At 33.4% G+C, this 21,980-nt stretch overlaps 2 protein-coding genes across 2 annotated transcripts; one reads left to right on the forward strand and one right to left on the reverse strand.

Annotated features, from left to right (window-relative positions):
- Window positions 1-430: 430 nt before the first annotated feature.
- LOC134248156 (UPF0538 protein C2orf76 homolog) lies at window positions 431-4,600 on the reverse strand. Its single transcript, XM_062730568.1, has 4 exons — window positions 4,377-4,600; window positions 1,783-1,820; window positions 1,268-1,349; window positions 431-743 (listed from the first exon to the last, which is right to left on the reverse strand). Exons 1-4 carry the CDS (start codon window positions 4,495-4,497, stop codon window positions 667-669), a joined length of 318 nt encoding a protein of 105 aa, XP_062586552.1. The 5' UTR covers window positions 4,498-4,600; the 3' UTR covers window positions 431-666.
- On the forward strand, window positions 4,560-20,081 carry LOC134248157 (transcriptional repressor NF-X1-like). The gene is given in 24 exon segments (XM_062730569.1): window positions 4,560-4,685; window positions 4,928-6,150; window positions 6,153-6,507; window positions 6,694-6,855; window positions 7,380-7,457; window positions 7,921-8,023; window positions 9,943-10,014; window positions 10,526-10,665; window positions 10,912-11,002; window positions 12,323-12,531; window positions 12,931-13,062; window positions 13,454-13,533; window positions 13,925-14,033; window positions 15,506-15,625; window positions 16,127-16,206; window positions 16,703-16,807; window positions 17,141-17,269; window positions 17,600-17,676; window positions 17,894-17,980; window positions 18,403-18,540; window positions 18,826-18,892; window positions 19,059-19,204; window positions 19,376-19,483; window positions 19,697-20,081. Coding segments are annotated over 23 exon segments (3,915 nt in total). The 5' UTR covers window positions 4,560-4,685; window positions 4,928-4,962; the 3' UTR covers window positions 19,836-20,081.
- Window positions 20,082-21,980: the final 1,899 nt, after the last annotated feature.

Consider the following 21,980-nt stretch of genomic DNA (forward strand, 5'->3'; position numbering starts at 1 on the left):
ATGCTCTACACTTAACAAACGCAGTCAAGTAAATCTGAGGGTGGTGCTTATAATAGCAGGCTTTAGTTTAGTTTAAAATATATTTTATTCATTGAATTGGATTTAACAGCAGGCATAAATGCCTATGACCGTTCTCTCCAAATTGTAGGCTTTAACAATGCCCATGTAACTACATGTATAAGACCTACAAGAATGAGACTTGCAAAATGATCATATGGCACTTAAATGCAAGAATACTCAGCTAGTGTATTCTGTTCAAATATAATGATCAGAGGGGCTAGAGAAGAAGAAAAAACAATGCCAAGGTGACTGTTGTAACCTATGAGCCTTCTGTCACAATAACCTCAATAGGAATTCAGTAGTAAACCTGATTTCCAAAACAAAAATGAAACTCCATTCATGCATTTCTTTAATTTATTGCACATACTAACAAAATGCAAGCAAAAATATAATCTTTATTGGCATTAATAACTTGGTCTCTTGAAGAAAAAAACATTTTTTTTCTTGTATGGATGCAAGACTTCTATTTTCCAGCTGAAGGAGTATTGTAGCTATCATTATTGATATCTCTTTCACTATGATGAGAGTTTCTCACACTGGTACACAGATACAGTATGGTCCATGGTTTATGAATAAAGAGAATATCCAATGTGTGACACCATACGGTCACCAGGCCAGATGTGGGTTTTTCTTGTACACTTCATAATCCTCCAGCTTGAAGAAAGAAATCTCTGTCTCATCCTCTGGAATGTAAAAAGAATAATCTATCATTATCATAATAACTGATTAGGTATTATTGTAGCAATTATCATGTTCAGAAATATTCTTTAACTATAAAGCAACATGATACCATATATGTGCTCAAACCTCCATACCTGAAAGTCTTGCTATTGCTATATGAAACTTATCTATTATTTTCCAAAAAATGGCTTCAAAGAAAAAAAAACTCAGCTTTGGATCCTTGAAAAACAGTAAAGTGAAAAATGATGTTCATGAACTCGATTAAAAAAACTTATAATCTATTACATTATGTACTATTAACAGTAAAACACACATGTATAAGAGAGCCAGGGAAGGACAAGTTTGCTACACTCTAAGCTTAACTTATTATATCCATCAAGTTTATATAATAAAGACGAGGAGAAAGAAAATCAATTTGCTATAAGCATCAATTTATTACAGCATGTTCCCTATAACCATGTTATCCTGTACAGTGTACAATCCATAGATGGTCAGCTTATTTGTGCTAGAGAAATGGCTTACCTACCTACACCACTGTCTGCCAGGGTCTGGTCGTCTTTCAGTATAAGTCCCTCATCATTCTCCAAATTAATTACTGGGTCATTACTCTGAAGTCAAATAAGAATTACCAAGTTAATTACTGGGTCATTACTCTCGAGTCAAATAAAGATTACCATAAGACTGACACATCATTGAAATTTATGTACATCCATTTTTGAAAATTGCACATCACTGCTCAATACAATTACTAACTGTTCGGAAACTTAATTTTCATACCGTATTTGAACATCTTTTACATTTGACATGTATGTTGCACAGGGATGTCCCTAAGACCTTGGGACCAGGAAATTTCCATCCTATAATGACATTATACTAACACCCCCATTTTCTTTGGCATTCCCCCTCAACTTGCTGTTTGGGGAAGAACCGAAAACTCAATTCTACTTTTCCAATGTTTCCAGCTATTTCAATTCTTAGGGACAGCCCTTATGCAACACTTATTGCTTAGATTTTAGAGCACGCATCAAAATCTTAACTGACCTTTGACCCATGTGGCTTGTGCGATATTTTCAGTGTGTCTGTAATAGAAAGTAGTTTTGATTATTGCATGTACCTTTTCCAGATACCAATGCATGATTTTTATTACATTGTAATAATCCAATTGAATTTATGCAAAACTTTGTCACCAAATGTAAAATTATAAACTGCAATAACTTAAATTTTTTTTTTCTGAAATTTACACAATATATTGATAAAAATCTTATACCAAAGGAATATTCTTGAAAAAAAAAATTCAAAGTCCTTGTCTAAGTTGTTACATGATAATTTAAGGTGAAGAAAATTGCAAAATGTTATTTATCCATCTTATGGTGCCCCAATAAGGCAATTTGCAAAAGTGTAACAGCACAATATAAACAACAGACAAGCATGAAGTGACATGCTAGTGTAACGTTTTTACAAAGTACAAATGATTTATATTATAATTGGGTCCGCTTAGGATTCCTTCCTAAGAATCACGTTTATATCAAATTAAACAAACCTTAACAACAATGGCACTAAAACTGTACCAGAACTGATCTTAAATTCACTATGTATATATATTTATGGTGGAGGTCCATATCAGCAATAACTGATTAGCAAACAAATATGAACTTAACGACAACGAATTATAAGAAACGAATCAACCACAATTAAATCACTAACGATCAAGCAAATAATCAAATATGAAGTTATAACACTGTAGTTGTAACCAACAATATCAGTGGTTTAACCAACAATCCTGTTGTTTACATATACACAGATTTCAAAATGCAACTACCTAAAAAAACACACCAATAATAAAAAGTCACAGAGACACCTTTGTATTAAAAGTATATGTATATATATATAAATGACAATAGAATCGCCAAGGGTTTAGATATTAAGTCAGCTGTTCCATTTCTTTATTATTGTATTTTTGAGTTATTCCTTCTGGTTTAACTAACAATTCTGTTTATCCCAACACACTAACCACAGAACCTAGACCAGAGGTGTTACTCGCACGATTTTTATACATTGTAACAACCAAGTAACCAAATACTTCATGGGTGCCTGTATTTATACTCTTTCTAATTCTTAATGATTGGTTGATGATTCTGAAACTCTGATTGGTTATAATATCAAGCGCCGATTGGTTAAATATAAAATGATATGATTGGACGATTTCATGGGCATTTAGATCCACTGTGATCATTACACTAGCGCATTGTTCACAATGAGATGAAGCAATGTCACTTTGCAAAAGGTTATCACTTGAAAAAGTGCAACAATACTTTCGTTAAAATAAGTGTTGTCCAATTGGACGATTTTTAGAAATTGGTTACTCGCTGAATCTTCCGATCGAGTACACAGTTACATGGGATGTGTTTTCATAAAAGTTTCCATACTAGTATTTGTATACCGGTATATTATTTACATACCCCGTGATCACTGGGTAATTTGTGGAGTGTCCAGTAAATCACTGGGTTCCAATTATTTTTTAAGCTTTATAGGTGATATTTATAGTCAAACCCGTACACGATAACTACCAGATGAATTATATTTTATAGATTTCAAATCAACTGTCCCTTTAAAATACATGTTCTCTGAAGCAGAGTATGTCTGTGGCGGCATGTCGTTTAATTATTTAATGAGATAATTATATTAATTCCTTTCTCCAAAATTTGTTTACCCCCTGGCAATCAAAGATATAATTAATCGATTACATAAACTGTGAAAACTAATCAAATCAATTTCATCCTATTTATGAAACACTAGATCAACTATAACGGTACATAAAATTAAGGGAAATGTGTTTAAGACTCATTTATGAACAGTATAATTTAACATTTATTTTTTTTTTTACTTATTTACTATGAAAAGTAAATTCTGAATAGCAGTTATAATAATCAATACTCACATCGTTCGATGGTTAACCAGGTTCTCAATGACAACAATAGTTAAAATGCGTTGTTATGAAGCGCTCAGTACCTGCTAGCTAAAAGGTGACAACACACGTACTAGGTCAAGGTGACAACATGCCAGCTCATTTCTAACACATTGTTGCACTTATGTAAATGACAAAGCATTTGTGTAAAGTGACAACATGCTAGCGCAAAGTGACAATGCACCAGTCCGTTGTTTCTAATGCTTCATTCAAGTACGTTGCAGTTTGTAAATGTCAAAGCGTTGGCACGAAGTGAAATGGCAAAGCAATGTTTACAATAAACTTTCTTGTAACACATAATTGCAGTCAACACAACTTAACACAACATGCCGTCATGCTAACACACATCATGCTGGCATGTTTTGTGAAGATGCGTTGACTAGTGACTGATGGTGTGTTATGTGTTAATGTGTTGTGTATAAACTTTATACACAACAATAAAGTTGAGTTAGCATTATTGCAGATTGTGTGTCATTTCAACGGCCGTGTGTGTTGTGAACAACGCATTAGCGCATTGTCTTTTTCACTACAGCGTTGTTCCTAACGCGCTGTTACACTTAAGAAAATGACCCTAATGGGACACCATACAAACTCACTCAAGGTGGTTGGTACTGGAACTCATAAATGCCAATATATGGAGTTGGCATTCGAAACAGAGTGGGAAAATTACCGTTTTTTATGAAGTCTTTGAAGTTGCTTACACTCTGTGATAAATCTACTTCGTGATAAACCACGTGTTTTAGGTTTCGATGCTCAAACGATCGAATCAAGCGCACTGTGACAGTCGCCATTTACAGTAAGCGCTCTGAAGACACAGAAATTCAAGCGCATGATAAACTGGATTTGTCAAAAATTGTGATGAAATAACCGTTATATCGGGACAGAACTCTCACAGTCACTTGTGATTGCCCAACAAGCAATCAGATATTTGCAACAGACTGATAGAAAGTTGCGTCTTTTACCATAACGGACAGCTCAGGTATTTATTTCCGAATTTCCTCGGATGTAATACGTAAGCACATTCTGAGAAATTGAGAGAAGACAAGTTTGAGCCATTTTTTAACATATTTATATGACAAGAGATAGTACATGTATAATGAGTATTGCACTGAATATAATCATTAGAAAGTATAATACTAACTTATGATTCGTTATAACCAAACTTCTCCAAAAAGAATATATAAAATAAATGAAAAATGTTTTATCTTTTTTCACTTGCAGGAAAAATAATTGGCAGACCTCAACAGGGCTTTCAGATGGCTTCTTACTATAGTAATCCTTCTGACTATGGACAAAGCTATGGAGAGTTTGACCCTCAGAGTATACCATATCCTCACCCAGTGAACTTTCCACCCCCTCCAGTTCACAACCCTGCTATGTTTCCTCCTCCCCCAGGGCAGTTTTTTGTGCCAAATTTAAACAACTTTCAAACACAGTATTATGGAGATCAAGGAATACAAAGGCAAATGTCTCAATCTGATAATAATCCTCAGGGTCTAGGACAAATGTCAGGAAATAACAATGCTTATCACAACAACCAAATGAAGCAAGACAGAAGAAATCAGAATCCGAACAGTGCTAGAGGCTATAGACCTCAATCTGCTAGGGGTCAAGGTCACAGAGGGGGTCACAATCAAGGTTATAGAGGAAATCCTAGTCAAGGCTACAGGGAAGGTCAGACTTCTGGATATGAATGGGAGAATGGTCAGGGATATGAAAGAGGGCAAGGATATAGAAGAGGTCAGAGACATGAGAAACTTCAAGGTCATAGGCTTGAGAGAGGTCAAAGGTCGGAAAAGTATGGATCAGTTAAAGAGAGAGATCAACCTCTTAAACAAAACAAGGAAGAAAGTGGAAAAGTAAAAGACAATGCAGATAAAGAAAATGAAAAACAAAGTGAGAATGAAAAATTATACCAGGAAAAATCTAGTAAAGATCAGAATTTAGAAGAAGAAAAAGCAGATGTAAAAGAAAAGAAGATTAAAAGTTACAAGTCTGATCAAGATTTTTTTGAAAAGAATTTTGCAGCATTCAGTAGCAAAGAAGCCGATAATCCAAAATCTAGTATAAAGAATGAAAGAAAAAGGCAGCAAGGCAATAAAGGTGCAGAGAGGCCTAAAAGTGCACAGGAAAGATCTGAAAAAAGTCAAAACCAGTATAGGGATTATAGGCATAGTCCAAGAGAAAATAAACCTAATTCTGATTATAGAGGGAATAAGTATGATTCAAGAGATGACAACAGAGAAAATAAACAAAGTCAAAAAAAGAGGGAAAATCGTCAGGAACAAAGAAATAGTCCCAGAGACTACCCTAGTCAATATGACAGTAATAAAAGACATGATCGCTATGACGATGATAAATATAGGGCAGATTACCCTAGTCAATATGACAGTAATAAAAGACATGATCGCTATGACAATGATAAATATAGGGCATCTGCTAAGTGGATATCCTAATAAGGAAAATAGAAAATAGTGCTAGTGAAAGAAAAACTGCTAACAAAATATCTAATAAGTCGGATAGTTTAATATCTCGGCGTGATGCGGAGGCTAAATTTAGGGATATAGAAGAGGATAGGAGTCGTAAAGATTCTGAATCTGTGAGCGAGTATAGTGATCACGACTCAGGGAAATGGACATCTCAGGATAATTTAAGTGTTAATGAAAAGGAAAGGAAAAACACATCTAGTTATAATAATTATAGAGCAACAGGGAATCAAGGCCAGCAGCCATATTATAAGGGTCAGAAAAAGCCACGAGTTTTCAGAACGTCGTCAGGAAAAGTGGATGAAAGTCAAAGAGGTAGTTTCTTCTTATTTAACCATAATTTTCCTTTTTAGCTCCTATCAAAATGTTGAATAATAATGACAGTCACTGTCAAACTTCCTAGAAATTTTTCTAATTGAATGCATGATTGATTGAGTTTAGCTGAAAATATGCTAGGTACCTTTCTTTAGGTTTTTATGAATATTCTCTTATTTTTCATAGCTCTGCTGATTGAACAGCTGACTATGGGGACCTACGAGTGTATGGTGTGCTGTGAAACAATCCGCGGACAGAATGCAGTGTGGAGCTGTAATGGATGTTATCACATCTTCCATCTCCGCTGTATAAAAACCTGGGCCAGGTCCCCTACCGCCAGGGTGGAGGGTAAGAATACTGTATACAGGGAAATTTTCATCCCGGTTTTATTTTCACCCATTTGGTCCTGCTCACAGGTGGGCGAATTTTAAAAAAGGTGCGAATTCAAAGAGCACAGTATAAGTTCTACAACAGAAATGTGACTGGTCGAAATTAAAATGGGGCAAAATTGTGTGCAAGTGTGAAAGGGCAAAAATAACACAGAAAATAAGTTAACATTTATACAGGAATAATAGCCCTGCCTAGCCTTGTCAGGATTTGAAGTATATGTCCCCTTGAAGTCAAGAATAAAATGAAAGAAAATATATTGGCATAATCCTTTATTTTGTAAAGCATAATTACCTTTTATTACAAAATTTAACACTCCCTTCTCATTAATGGTTTTTTTAAAAAACATTATTCATTGACATATGGCTATATCAAAGAGAAATCATACTTGTTTTATGCATATTAATAAATTTATAAATTCATTTTTTCAATAAAATTCATGATAATTACAATCTTTTACATTTATAGAGTGCTTTCTTCTACAGGGTCAGACAATGGCTGGAGGTGCCCTGCTTGTCAGACCACAACAGAGAAATTCCCAAACCAGTACAGGTGTTTCTGTGGTAAGATCAACATTCTATTATAAATATCAGAATCCCTCTAAATAGATCATTAAATCTGTATAATAAAGTGTTTTCTTTGTTTCTGAATATGGGGATGAATGATTGCAACACTGCTGAAAAAATTACATATTTTAAAAACCATCTAAATGGTTATGCTATAAACCATACAAACCAGTATAAACCAGGTTATTGTGTAAGTACATTGTATCTTTCTTCACCAAAAGTCCTCTCTAGTTTATACAGAGACAGAGCTAATGAATTGATTACAAGTTATCAATTTTGAATTCATACATATCAGAGAATATATTTACTTGGTTTTCCCAATGTGTCCCCACTCTAGCCATTGAATTGGAATGTTGTATTGTTGTAACTTGAACAATTAAGAGGATGAAAGTATAAATTACTCGGTGATATGTTTTATTAAAGAGTTTTCAGAAATTAATGTAATTTTTTCCTGCAATAGGAAAAGTCCGAGATCCGGAGTGGAACAGAATGGAGACTCCACACAGCTGTGGAGAGGTGTGCCGGAAAATCCGCTCCATCAACTGTAAACACAACTGTAACATGTAGGTATTATCCTGTAATTCTCGTTGACCGTTATTTAAGGAATCACTAGTTAGTATAGTATGCCAGGATGTCCCTGGCATATTATACTAACTAGACAGTGATTCATTATATTTCCATTTCATTGTGAAATAAAATTGTATAATATTTAGATTATGAAAATGTAGAAGAATAGATTTAAATTACAGGAGGACACCCATGCCAATTTCAATAGTCCTCGCCCATTTTGAATACAAAGACAACAGCACAAAATGTTCATGCATATTTTGCCTCCTTAGTATCAGGCACAAAGACAGACGCGCATGAGATTCGCCTGCATATTTGGTAGGGCTGGGCAAAAATATCGATATTTCAATATATTGCAATACAATGACAAAAAATATCGTATCACAATATGATTTTGTAATATCGATATATTGGCAATATGTTTAGATTAAGGAATTTTGTCATTAAATATAAAAATGCACTTATGAAAATTTGTTATTAAGCCAAACAGTAAGACAGAAGTTGTTTTGTGAGAGCATTTCAGAGCATAACTTAAATAAAATTAGCAAGATTTTTTTCCGTGTTGGTTACTTTTCACAGTTATGTACATTCTGTATGTAAATTAAGTAAATATAGTAAGAAAATGCCATTTTAATTACATTGAAAATATTGCAATACATATCGCAATACAGTTTAAAATATCGCAATATATCGCAATACGAAATCTTGGGCCAATACCCAGCCCTAATATTTGGCCTTCTTAGCCCCTGACCTATCGATTTACTTATTTGCATTCTGGTAGAATTATCAAGAAATAATTAAATTTTTGTTGTAACACGTCATTTGATTGGATAAAAGATTTTATCCATTTTGTATAACATAACTTGCCTACGTCACAATGAGTTACGTCAAAAAACGTATCACTCCGCTTGACGTTACTTTTAAAATATGCTATATTTGAAGCCTTTTTCCGGAGGAAAAATTGTCTTATTGTCAACACTGAAATTAAATTATAAGGAATGAAGCTTATTTCAACTTATGTTATACGATATAACATAACTTGGGGCAGTTTACGCTTTTTTCTAAAACGGTTCGCATATCGTATAACATATGTTGAAATAAGCTTCATTCCTTAAATAAACTACTCAAAAACTTTCAAAGAGTTATCAAAAATAGAAATGAAATTATGTAACATTTGCAAGATAGATTTATTCCCCAATTTTGAATAGAATATATTTTGAATTCATTATTGCATATGTCTGTGCTTGCAGCTGACCTTGCATAAAATGTGTTTAAAATAAAGATGTCACAATCGGAACGATGGTACATGTAATTGAATTTGAAAGGCTGACAGTGCATTAATTGAATTCTGTCTATTTTTTATTAAGTACTATATGTTTGTCTTTCCCTCAGTGAAGATTGGCCCATGTTTACAGAATTGTTTTTCTCAAACATTAATATAACCTTGCTAGATTTCTCATCCTTACTAGACAGATTTCTCACATGTTGGATGTGGACGTATCATTTGTCAATATAACCCATACTGCTATGATCTTCATATGTCTTTGATATATGGAGATTTGACTAAGTCATTTTCAGGGGGGGGGGTAAACTTTTGTTTTAACCCATAAGATTTTGGCATTTGGTATGTGGGCGTTTCACCAAAGACACTGAGTCATGACTAGCAGAGACAGATGACCTTTTGACCAGATGTCTTGACCTTATATTCAAATCATCTTATTTTATAGCAGGATAATTTATTGACTAAAACTGTTGATCTTTGAATATATCATCATTAAATGATGTTGATGGTTGATTATTCCAGCATGATTTCTGTATGATCTTAACGTTAATATTAAGTCAAAGAAAAGACATGTATGTCACTAGTAGAAATGTCTGGTCATTCCATCTTAATTTTGTTGTAATCTTGTTGCAGACTGTGTCACCCAGGACCCTGCCCTCCGTGTAACGCTGTGGTCCCCCGCCATTGTCTGTGTGGGAAAACCAGGTATAGAGTAATGGCAGCAATATTACTACAGATTATCATAATTATGTTGTGGCATGCCTTAGCGTACAAGCCGGTGGCAACTCTTGCAATCCTTTTCTTTGCATTTTGAAAATAAAATGCCTTTTACATTGTAATAAGGAATCTTTGCTCTCAAAAATTACAACTTTTAAAACAAAACAGTAATGTGAAAAGGGAATGTGAGGCAGTTTTTATTATTGCTACTTTACAGAAGTATACTTAGTAATCATGTAAGTGCATAAAAATAAAACTTGTGAAAATACCAATGTAAGAAATTATATGTTTGGTGTACTCCCATCAACCTGTTAATATCAGCCCTACCCAATCAATTTACAAATGATTTAAAGGATGATGTTAAAATAAAATTTTGCATCTATAGGACTATATATGGCAGTTGTAACCTTGACCCTTTTTATAACATCTCTAGGATGTTTTTGTCCATGTCTTGTCCTGCTTTTATTTGATAATTCACTTGCGGTGTTTTAATTTGTAGTCAATCCACGAAGTGCAGTAGTGTTGAGGTCTTCAGATGTTCTAGTGTCTGTGACAAACAGCTGAACTGTGGTAAACACTTCTGTAAGGCTGTGTGTCATGACGGCCAGTGTGAACCCTGTCAGGAGGTCATCAAACAAGGTAAGAGGACATCTGAAAAAGGTGAGAGGTCATAAGACTAATAAATCTTTACTGTAAAGGCCAGGACATGGTTTGAATGGCAGGGATCCTGTCCACATGAAAAGCACTAGCCCTATTAATTTTGCTTGTAAAATGTTGAACCACCACCTCCTGAAAGGCTAATTGTTAATTTCTCTGAGTAATATACAGCTCTGAACAAAAACTCCACCAATGTGGTAACAGTGATAATAATATCTGATTTTACAGAGTGCTATGGGAGTCATGAAACAAGGGAGATAACTTGTGGGAGCAGTGAGTCCTTTACAGATTCTTTTTGCTGTGGAAAGACGTGTTCCAAGTATGTTATACTAGTACCTTCAGAGTAAAGTTATTCGCATCAATTCAACATATAAAGCTCAGAAATATCTTAAAATATAATTTTGCTTTTAATTTTTGTACTTCATTGAAATATCTCAACGTCCAATTAACATACAGTCAATTCTCGAATTATCGCCATTCGATTCATCGCCATTTTCGCTATACCGCCATGATTTGCCAAGAACGTTTTTCCTGCTATATAAAATTCTCTTTATAACGCCAAATTCGCATACCGCCATCCGCCACCCAGTTTTCACAACAAACGTCCAATTTTAAGTGTCAATTATCTCGATATACCGCCACAGACCATGTGGTCAGTGAAGCGCGGCTAATTGGTTGACGCTATCCCTGTTGTAAAGCATGCAAAGCCAGGCAAGGTAAATGCAATTAAATAATTAAATAAGAATTAAATAAACAATGATTTTAACATGAACTGTTATGATAATTTTGTTTTCTGTTTAATAAAAATCATTTAGTGACGGCTTTGCCACGAAGGCGGTCATTGTTTAAGAACACAGATAACGATATTATTTTGATGATCTATGCTTTAAACAATGCAAAATTTGCTTAAAAAATAATTAAACGGTATAAATTGTGAATGTTTTATTAACAATGATGCCTTAAACAATGAATTTATTCAAGAATTCATTTTACATATTATCGGCAATATATCACGACGATCGACCCAGCATTTTTTTTTCAATATCAGTCGTGCAGATTTAAATGCATCCACATGTGCTTGTCTTTATTTCATAACTGCACATTTTGTTTTAGCGAAATTGTACATAAAAAATTACTTGAAGTATTTTAAAACTTAGAAATATGTTTTTAATATGTACATGTACATGTAATAATGAGAATAGAAACGCTAAATTGTATTTCTAAGAACGGTAACTCTACTTCTGGTTTCCTTAACGATGGGAAATTCAATTCATCGCCAAATTCGTTATACCGCCATGATTTCTAAATTACAAAAGGTGGCGGTTTATCGAGAATTAACTGTATGTATGTACATGTATTTGTACTAATATGAATTAGCTAGTTTAGGGACCAACTGACATGAGGGTATGCTAACAGGGTTGTCCCGTAGAATTCAGATAATGTGGTACATTAGAAAAGAAGAAGGGGGTCCAAGGTTCCTCCCCTCACAGGGGGTTGAGGGGAAAGTAGAATTAAAAAAAAGATTATGTAATTATAGACGGGGAAATCCCCCAGCCCCTTGTTCTAAGGGACAACCCTGAATGATGTGAATAACGGAAGAGAATCAGTTTGTACTAACAACATATTTAATTTACAACAGGAAGCTGAACTGTGGAAACCATGAATGTAAGGAGGTGTGTCATGAAGGCCCCTGTCAATCGTGTCTGCTCCTCCCCGAGGTCATAAAGACCTGTCCCTGTGGGGCCAGGGATCTGAAAGACCTAGGATCCACCCCCAGGCAGTCCTGTCTCGACCCCATACCCACCTGTGGTAACAAGTGTGGGAAACCTCTGAAGTGTGGCCCATCTAGTAAGTGACACCTGATGACACAAAAAAAATTATTTTAATGTAAAGAACTCTGAAATGGCTGATTTTTTTTATGGAGGTTAATTTACATTGTTTTTTTGAGGTATGTAGAGATACTCAAATTCATGTCTGCCAGGAAATGTAAAAGTCCATCTTTACCTGAGCAAAAATTTTATTCGTGAAATGACTTCTCCACGAACCAATATTTTTCCTCAAACCCTGAAAATTTGAGTGATTTAAAAGTATCTTGATGCCAAGCAAAGCTTGGATGCAAATAAATTCAACAGATTTTCTTTTATCACTGTTCATAGTCTCCGTAACCCTACAAAAAAGTTTATCTAATTAAACATTTGTTTATCCTAATTATAATGCTTTATTCTGAATCTATGTAATTATTTTTAGAGAAACCCCATATTTGTGAGCGGAAGTGCCATGAGGGCCCATGTGGACCATGTGACCTGACAACAGAAATGACGTGTCGCTGTACCAAGTTCAAAAAAGAGTTCCCATGTACCGAAGTCATGAAGCTACCAGGTACTGACTTATTGTTATGAAAAGTTATATAAGAATTATTTAACAAAATGCAGGGAAATTGAGTGTATATTTTATGAAGTTGTAAGAATCAAAGCAAAGATGACATTATTTTCAACTTTTCTTTGCATCAATTACAAAATGTACTTCATGAAGAAAGAAAATTTGTCCAATCAATGCCTAAAAAGAGCATTACAATTTATAATGGTAAACTGAGAAAAGGAAAATGATTTTTTTTCTTTTATCTTTTGTAATTTTAAGTTGCAAATATGGGAATTAATTTACTATGTACTTCAGATATTATATGTTTCACAGAATGCTGATATATAAATACGTTGTTTTTATATATGTAATCTAAAATTAATAAATGTATATATTTTAAAACTCGTTTTAGATCGAGTATTTCTGTGTGAGAGGAAATGTAACAAGCTACGATCCTGTCAAAGACACAAGTGTGGACAACATTGTTGTGTGGTAAGAATTACCTCCCCTTAATCTTAACTGGTGATAGATATAAGCTTTTAAACTTCAATCATTTTGTAAGATGTACAAAAATGAAAAAATTTTAAAGCTCCATAAAAACATATATAGAAAATCAGTTGTATTCTTTGCTTCATATGTTCAATGTTTTTGTCTATGTTTAGTTTGAAAAGATTGTTGCTCATTGTTTTGTTTTATCACCCCAGTTCATTGCTTTATTTCTATATTTAGACTTAGGATCACCCTTGTTCATTAATTTATTTCTATATTTAGTCCAAGGATCACCCCTGTTTATTGCTTTATAGCTATATTTAGTCTGAAGATCCCCCCTCCTTATTGATTTCTATATTTAGACTGAGGATCACCCTTGTATTTTTATATTTAGTCAGAGGATCACCCTTGCTCATTAATCTGTGGGAAGAAGCTGCCCTGCGGTCTACACAAGTGTGAAGAACTCTGTCACCGAGGAAAATGTCCACCTTGTCTGATGGCCAGTAAGTACAAATCAGGCATCTCTGGAATAATCATCACTTTCCACCCTCATTTGAGGAATATTTTGTTGCTGAGTTCACTAGATTATCAGGGACCAACCTAGACCAAAAATTTAGGGAGACTTCACTTCTCCCTCAGAGAAATTTAGGGAGAAGTTTTAAAATTTAGGGAGACTTCTTGGTGTGTGCCGCACACATCAATCATTATCAAACGTTTTCAAAATAAAATTATTTCATTGTTTATAACTTATTGATAAATAACATTTCAATATTTTTACCTTAATAATATCATACTAAAAATAATTAAAAAGAGAGAAAAAAAAATCTTTGAAAATTTGTTTTTATATTTTTCCAATTACAAAGTATAAAATTATCTGACCCCAAAAATTAAACAATATCATTGCATAAATTTCTTATAAATAAACTTGTTTATCAATTTTTTTTCATTTCTTGCATAGTATGCACATTTAACTTTAATATTCTCTCTTGTTATTTTCGATTTTCAAGCTCTTTGCATATAGTCATTTTTTTTTTCACTTCAAAATTCATTTATCATCAATTCTTTTTCTAAAAAAGTTTTTATGCACTACTGCATGCCGATTGAACTACTTGACTGTGTTTATTAGACTTGTAATTTCTTCCGACAGTTAATAACTCCATAATATAACAGTAAAAATATGTCTGTATTCACAGCATGAATGAATTATTTGACAATAAAAAGATCTATAATCATCTCCAACATCTTTGGCATGACATCGATAGCTGTCCAGCTGTTTTGCGTCTTGTTGTGTAAAACTTGTAACAATGGACTTTTACATACACGGAAGCGTAAAATCCAGAGGAGTTCCGACAGAGTATTCGATGACTTGGTCATTAGTAGAGAAACAGGTCCAAGTGTCCTGCTGTTTCGCTTATTTCATCAGTAATAAAACCAGATTTATACAATACTGATGATTCTACCACGTTTCTTAATAGATTTTTTATGATTCTCAATAAAGGAAATGCAAAAGTTAAGGCGACTTAAACTTCGCTTTCATGATAAATTACGGCGAAGTTTGGAGCTCAAAAGCGACTATTTCGCCCTAGTCGCCCCCTAGGTTGGTCCTTGGATTATGACTTGGCCAATATACAAGGTTTACCATTTTGCAAGGAAGTTTCTACAGTATATCAAAGATTCTTGGCTTAACTCTGAAGTGAGACTCAATTGCCACCATAATAATTTAACTGTTATATTGATTTTTATTTTATATAAAATATAAGTATGCTGTTGAAAATTTTCAATAAAATTTAGAAAAAAATATTTTTTTTGAAACAGAGAGAAGTTTTTAATAACATGTTTTAAAGCATTAAAGAGGAAAATTTCTGGCAAATTAACTGTTAAATTGTAAACTCCCCATTTGTGTAAAATTATGTATTCTTTAATTATCATGTTTCCTGCTTTAACTTCAGTGATATCTGGTTTTTTTGATGTATAGGTTTTGATGAGCTGACTTGTCGCTGTGGGGCGGAGATCATGTATCCCCCGATTCCCTGCGGGACGAAGCCTCCAGAATGTAAACAGATTTGTAGCCGGGTCCATTCCTGTGATCATGAAAGTATGTATCAGATTGATATTATACAATTATGGACTTCAGTGTAGGTCGATATGTGGTTATAAGGACTCATGGCAATTGATATTGACCGAAGACACAGAAAGTGATAGCGACCGAGCCTGCAAGGTCGCTATCATTTTCTGTGTCTGAGGTCAATATCAATTACCATGAGTCCTTATAACCACATATTGACCGTTCACTGAAGTTCATAATAGTTATATTATATAATCACTCAAAGTGAATGCACCGACACAGTCCAAACATAACGGACTTGGCTGTCATTACGTCACAATGGTTAAATTCACGTTTCTTTTATTATGATGTCACGTTCTACGTAACTATGATTTTTACATATAACATTGCTAAACATGCATATCGTTCTTGCTCTGTAATGTCATTTTCTCTTTATGCATCAAGGAATTCACTGTATAGTGATGATCCTAGGCTTCCAAGATTTTAATTTGTGGCCCAGCTACATAATAAAGAAAAATGTGTTTATTTCAGTCCATCATCGCTGTCACAGTGATGAGAATTGTCCCCCTTGTACGTTCCTAACAGAGAAATGGTGCATGGGAAAACATGAGGTAAAAAATTTGCCAATAGCTGTTGAACTGAGTTTGTTTAAATCTGGGTGATAGCCATGCTTAAGTGTATTGGACATTATCAATGTCGAATTTATTCAAGATAACCTATGAAATGTAAATAAATACTGTAACTGTAAAAACACAAATATTCGTGGGGATTAAATTTAGTTGTTAACAATTATCAACGAAATTAAATCCTACTTGAAATTTTGTAGGACCATATATTGAATAGGTTTACTTTCTAAACAACGAAATTAAATGCCCATGAAACTACTTTTGATGACAAATCACTGAAATTTTATCCCCACAAAAATTTGAGATTCTACAATAAATGAAGATGAACTACTTATAGTATTTACTCACAATTGTGCAAGAGAGAACAAGATGATAAATACATTAGAATATCTCAATGAATCTTAAAATGCTCACATATATTAATAGTTGTTATTATTTATGATGAGTAAACTTGAAGAGTGATTGACATTTATTTTTACAGCTCAGAAAGAATATTGCTTGTCACCGTGACAACATTTCATGTGGGTTACCCTGCAACAAAGTGTTACCATGCCAACAACACAAGTGTACAAAAGTCTGTCACAGTGTAAGTTACAGAACTTCTAGATTCACTTTATTGAAGAAAATGAAAAATAATTATTGTAAAAATAAACTCAATACTATTTACTGTGAAGGAAGTAAATAATTGAAATGCTAAATACATAATATATTAAAAGATGAAAGATGTTACATGCATGTATAAAAATACATATGAATGTTAAAATTTATTTCTGCAACAGAACTGTAAAAATTGAAAAGCTGTTTACAATTTATGACATTTTTCCTATAAAAGCAATCCCAAAACTATTTGATTCTTTACAAAGCGTGCCAAGGGATATTGAACCATATGTTTTAACAATTATAATCTATTTTTATTCAGGGTCCCTGTCAGACAGAGGGGGAGAAATGTAAACAACCGTGTCAAATAAAACGGGAAAACTGTGACCATCCATGTGCAAATCCCTGTCACTATGGCAACCCATGCCCAGCCAATCCATGCAAAGCAAAGGTTAGTCAGTTTGAATTTCTGTGTAGTATTACCAGGGTAATGGATTTAAGGGTTTGAATTTTTAATAAAGTTTTTAAAGATACAAAATTACTTGATGCATTCTTTGATAGGAAAAAATTTACCCAATGCATCATTTCTTTATACAAACTAATTTGCTTGATGCTTCACTCCTTTTAATGATCAATTTTTTCTGAATGGTCTTTTTTTTTCCTCCGTCACTGATAAATGCCTCTGCATTTGGTGTCATCAAAATAAAATTTATTTATTTAATGGAACTCTGAAGAGTTTGTTTACTTTATGTTAAGAGTTGTGTTGGATGTAATATTCCAGGTTAAGATCAAGTGTAGCTGTGGAAACAGAGAGGCGACAGTCTCCTGTCAATCATTGGATAGCCCAGAGTTCAAAAGGTCAGTCTATTTTTAAATCTCAAGTCCATTATAAAGCCATCCTCTTCTTGCCTTTTCAAGTATGGAATAAGCATTGGTTTTTTACTCCCTGTTAGAGTATTACAGAGCATATCATTACAATCTCTGGTCTTATTGAAAGGAAAATAATGCATTATTATTAACTTCAGTAAGAGACTAATGTTTACATTATTTAACCTCTGACCTTTGGTACCCTCAGTATGCAGACACTAGCCACGCCTCTGGGTTCAGGACAGAGTGTTGATATTTCTCATCTGACCTCACAGAAAAAGGCCAGAAAACAAAAGTGAGTATAGAATCATACATTACTGTGTTTGCCATGGATATTTAGTGTTTTCATGAGAAAGCAAATCTTTTTTGCAAGAGGTGATTTTGCTTTTAGACTTGTTTCACTTTCACTGTATTTTACTTCAAGAGTTGCTATTGAAACATACACAACATCTACTTGTATGTTCATGGATTTCACTAGTCATCTTTACCCATAAATTTAAATCCCAACAAACTTTGTAAAGTTAATTTATTAATATTATTAATTTAATATTTTATATAAATATGCAAAATCTATGAAATAACACACCCACCAATAGGTAAAATTCTCTTTGCCCTCGAACATTGACCCCCAACAAGTCAAATTGATTCTACAGTTAACATATACTGCTTTAGTGTGTAGAGGGTCCTTAAGAGTATATATCATTTTAATGCCTACAGAGTGCTGGAATGTGATGCTGATTGTGCTCTGATTGAGAGAAATCGACGACTCGCCTTGGCCCTAGAGATCAAAAACCCTGACCTACAGGCCAAGCTGGGCAGCCCCTCCTACTCCGAATTCCTCAGGGATTTCACCAAGTAAGATCCCAGGATTTAATTATTTTAATTTATAAATAAAACTACATGGTTATTGAGAATATAGTCATCAACATATTAAGTCTAATTGTTCCTTCTCAGCTTCCCTAGAAATCAGTTGGGTAGCAAATTGTTTTTCCTGCAATGGCAGTTGATACATGTATTTAGAAGTTATGTTCTAAAAGATAAATTGATGTTCTATAGCTATTGTGACTTGTATGTATTTGAGAATTATTTTTCATTTGACTGTTTTATGTACATGTATGTGTTAAAATTTTTTTTTAAAAGAAAAAATCTTCATATTGTGTCAAGTGTGGAGAAAAGTTTCAATGATTTGGTACAAAATGCCAAAAAGGTAAAACCAATTTTCATTCATATGAAATCAATAAACTGACACATTTAGCTATACCTATATTGTAATTGCCAGTATTTATATATAAAAGAGACTTTTCATTTTGGTTCATATAACAATGGTAAAACTTTAACTTTATTGCATTGATTTCTATCAAATTTACTTACAGGCAAAACAAGCCTATCGATCTCATTCCTTCCCGTCAATGAACCGTGACCAGAGACGACTGATCCATGAATTGGCCGAGTGTTACGGGTGTGAGACCCAGAGCTACGATTACGAACCCAATAAAAATGTCGTCGCAACTGCTTACAAGTATGGCTTGGATTATTTTTACTTTAACTCAACTTTTTCTTGTCTTGACTTATCTTTGTAATTATGATGAAAGCTAAAAATAAAGTCTGAGAAGGTTTTTTTTTTTTGGGGGGGGGGGGAGATTGAGCAATTGAATAATTATAACAATATTTAACATGAATTATATTTCAGAGACAAGTGTTGGTTACCCACCGTGACCTTGACTGCTTATGTACAGAGGGAAATGCATCCCAAGGCTCCAACTCCCATCCCCCACAGACACAATGAAACAGAAATCAGGTATTATATTTAATGCATGTGATTAAATATTTTATTAGAAATGTGAACACATATTATGGCTTTAACACCATTTTTAGCTTCTGTGGAAACCTTAATTGTTACAAAAAATGAAAATTTTGAACGTACAGTCTAAATGTTTTATCCATATTCAAAATAACTGTGAAGTAGGCTTGTTTTTAAAATTAATTAAAGAACTTGTGCTGCTTTTGTCAGAGAATCTGCCCTGGCTGCCAAGCAGAGTTTTGAGGTGTTGAAGGATAAACCTATTGAAACAGTACAGAGGTCCAACAACTCAAAGGACAAGGCCAGTGGCTCTAAAGTGATCGATTATTTTGACTTTTCTACACAATAAAACATATTGCCCTCTCTATCTGAAAATGACTTTTCAACACCGTAAGACATGCCCTCTATATTGGAAGATGCTGACTTGTCAACACAATAAGACATATTGCCCTCTCTATCTGAAGATTCTGAAATTTATTTTAGGGATTTTTTTGTTTGTTTGCTGAAACATTTTTTGTTCATCTATATGCAAATCATGGATTTTTGTTTACTTTTATGTTTTTTTTGAAAGAATTTTTATTCAAATTTCTCCTACATGTATTTACTTAATAAATGCAGACACACAGCAATGTTGCAGAGTATTCTTATATAAGTTTAATTCATGTGTGAAATAATTAAGTTAGATAGATATAATTTTTTTTTCTTTTTCATTTTCTAAATGCCTTGATTTGTAGTACAAAACTTCTCGACAAATACAATGTATTTTTCTTCATGTTATATCTTGTTAAAGAAATGTTTTGAGAATATTTTGATTTTCATTTTGAGATTACATGTAGGTTAATTTCTGTATATTCTGTACAGTGTATAAACAGATTTAAGTTCATTTGAATCAAATAGATTGTTCATTTAAGAAAATTGAAAGATGGATAATTCTTAACATTTAGGATTTAAGGTTTATTTATCATTTTTTAACACAATGACCCATACCTTCCAGAGTTTGATTCATATTCATGATTCCATATTGGTTTGAGTAAAATGAATTACAGTGTATATAATTTTGTTGATTATGTCATCTTACTGAGGTGGAGTTAAAATGAAATAAACAAAAACTATGGTGTAGTAATTTATTGTTTCTAAAAACGATTTTTAAAGTATATTTACAGCATTAAATAGCCCTGACCTAGTTCAAGTAGTTTTTGATATTGAAAATTTTGCTTCTTTTGAAAAAATTGATGAATGGAATTCTGATTCTAGAGAACAGTCTAGAATTTTGAACAGTACGAAATTTTCATTGCAAGAAATTATTTTAAGATTTAAGCATCAATAGAAATGGTACAATAAAAAACAACACAGGTGAGAAAATACATGTATATGCATCTTTTAAAAAGATATTTGAAATATGTTTACCTTTGTCTCATGTTGATAAGAGAAATGATAAAAGTTATAATAAAAATCTAAGTTCCAGAAAGAAACTGTTACCAAAATAAATAATTTGCAGAAGAAGCTGAATTATCATGCATATACATTGTACACGTGCTATCAGGAAAGTTCTGTTTTTTTTCTGCTAAGATTCCCTCGCTCTGTGTTAGGCAGAAGGAAAAAGTAGAGAAGCACATGGTTACTTTATGCTCATGGTTGGTGCAAAGATTGTTTACAATCCTGTTGAAAAGAAGAAAACACTTGCTGTTGCCTTCAACTCAACATTTAGATATATCGACAACATATTGTCAATTAACAATTGTGATTTCCACTCTAATGTCGATACAATATATATCCTGGTGAGACTGAGATAAAATAATTCAATTCGTTTAATGACAACACCATCATACATTGGCATATAGTCATGAATACAACAATTAACATACATGAAATGAAAAATATTAAAGAAAGCATATCAGGTTTGTTGAAGGTTTTCGTTCCTAATATCAAAACACTTTTTAAAAAAATTATATACATACTCTCCTCCCAGTCAGCATTCATATACTGGCCCAACGTTGGTAGAGTAACGGTCTGTTGGTTCAAGGTTGGTGTTGGTATAACATGATTGGGCCAACATTGGGCCAATGTTAGACATTACGCTCTTAGTGGTAATATCAGCATATGTCAGTTATTCGTTGTTGGGCCAATGTTGGCCCAATGTATCTGAATCTCACATAAGTTGTCGTGATAACATACACTGGTTTTACATTGTTGACCCAACATTGGCCCAATGTATGTAATTTTCACAGAAATTACTATCTTAAACATTGGTTTTGTATCGTTGGACCTACGTTGGCCCAATATTGAATACTGAACATAATGAACATATGCAGGTGTACAACAATTGGGTCAGCGTTGGCAAGACAGCGTTGGCACAATGTTTCAAACTTAGCATAAAATTGTTGGTTTCGTGTAGTTGGACCATTATTGGCCCAATGCAAATTCTGAAATTTTTATCAAAGATATACTGCAACAGCTGGGAGGATAACTTTACTAAAAAGTTTATCATGACTGT

This window comes from Saccostrea cucullata, unplaced genomic scaffold (assembly GCF_032062105.1).
Source record: "Saccostrea cucullata isolate Sc308-1 unplaced genomic scaffold, CSIRO_AGI_Scuc_v1 ctg1130, whole genome shotgun sequence".
NCBI lineage: Eukaryota > Metazoa > Mollusca > Bivalvia > Ostreida > Ostreidae > Saccostrea > Saccostrea cuccullata.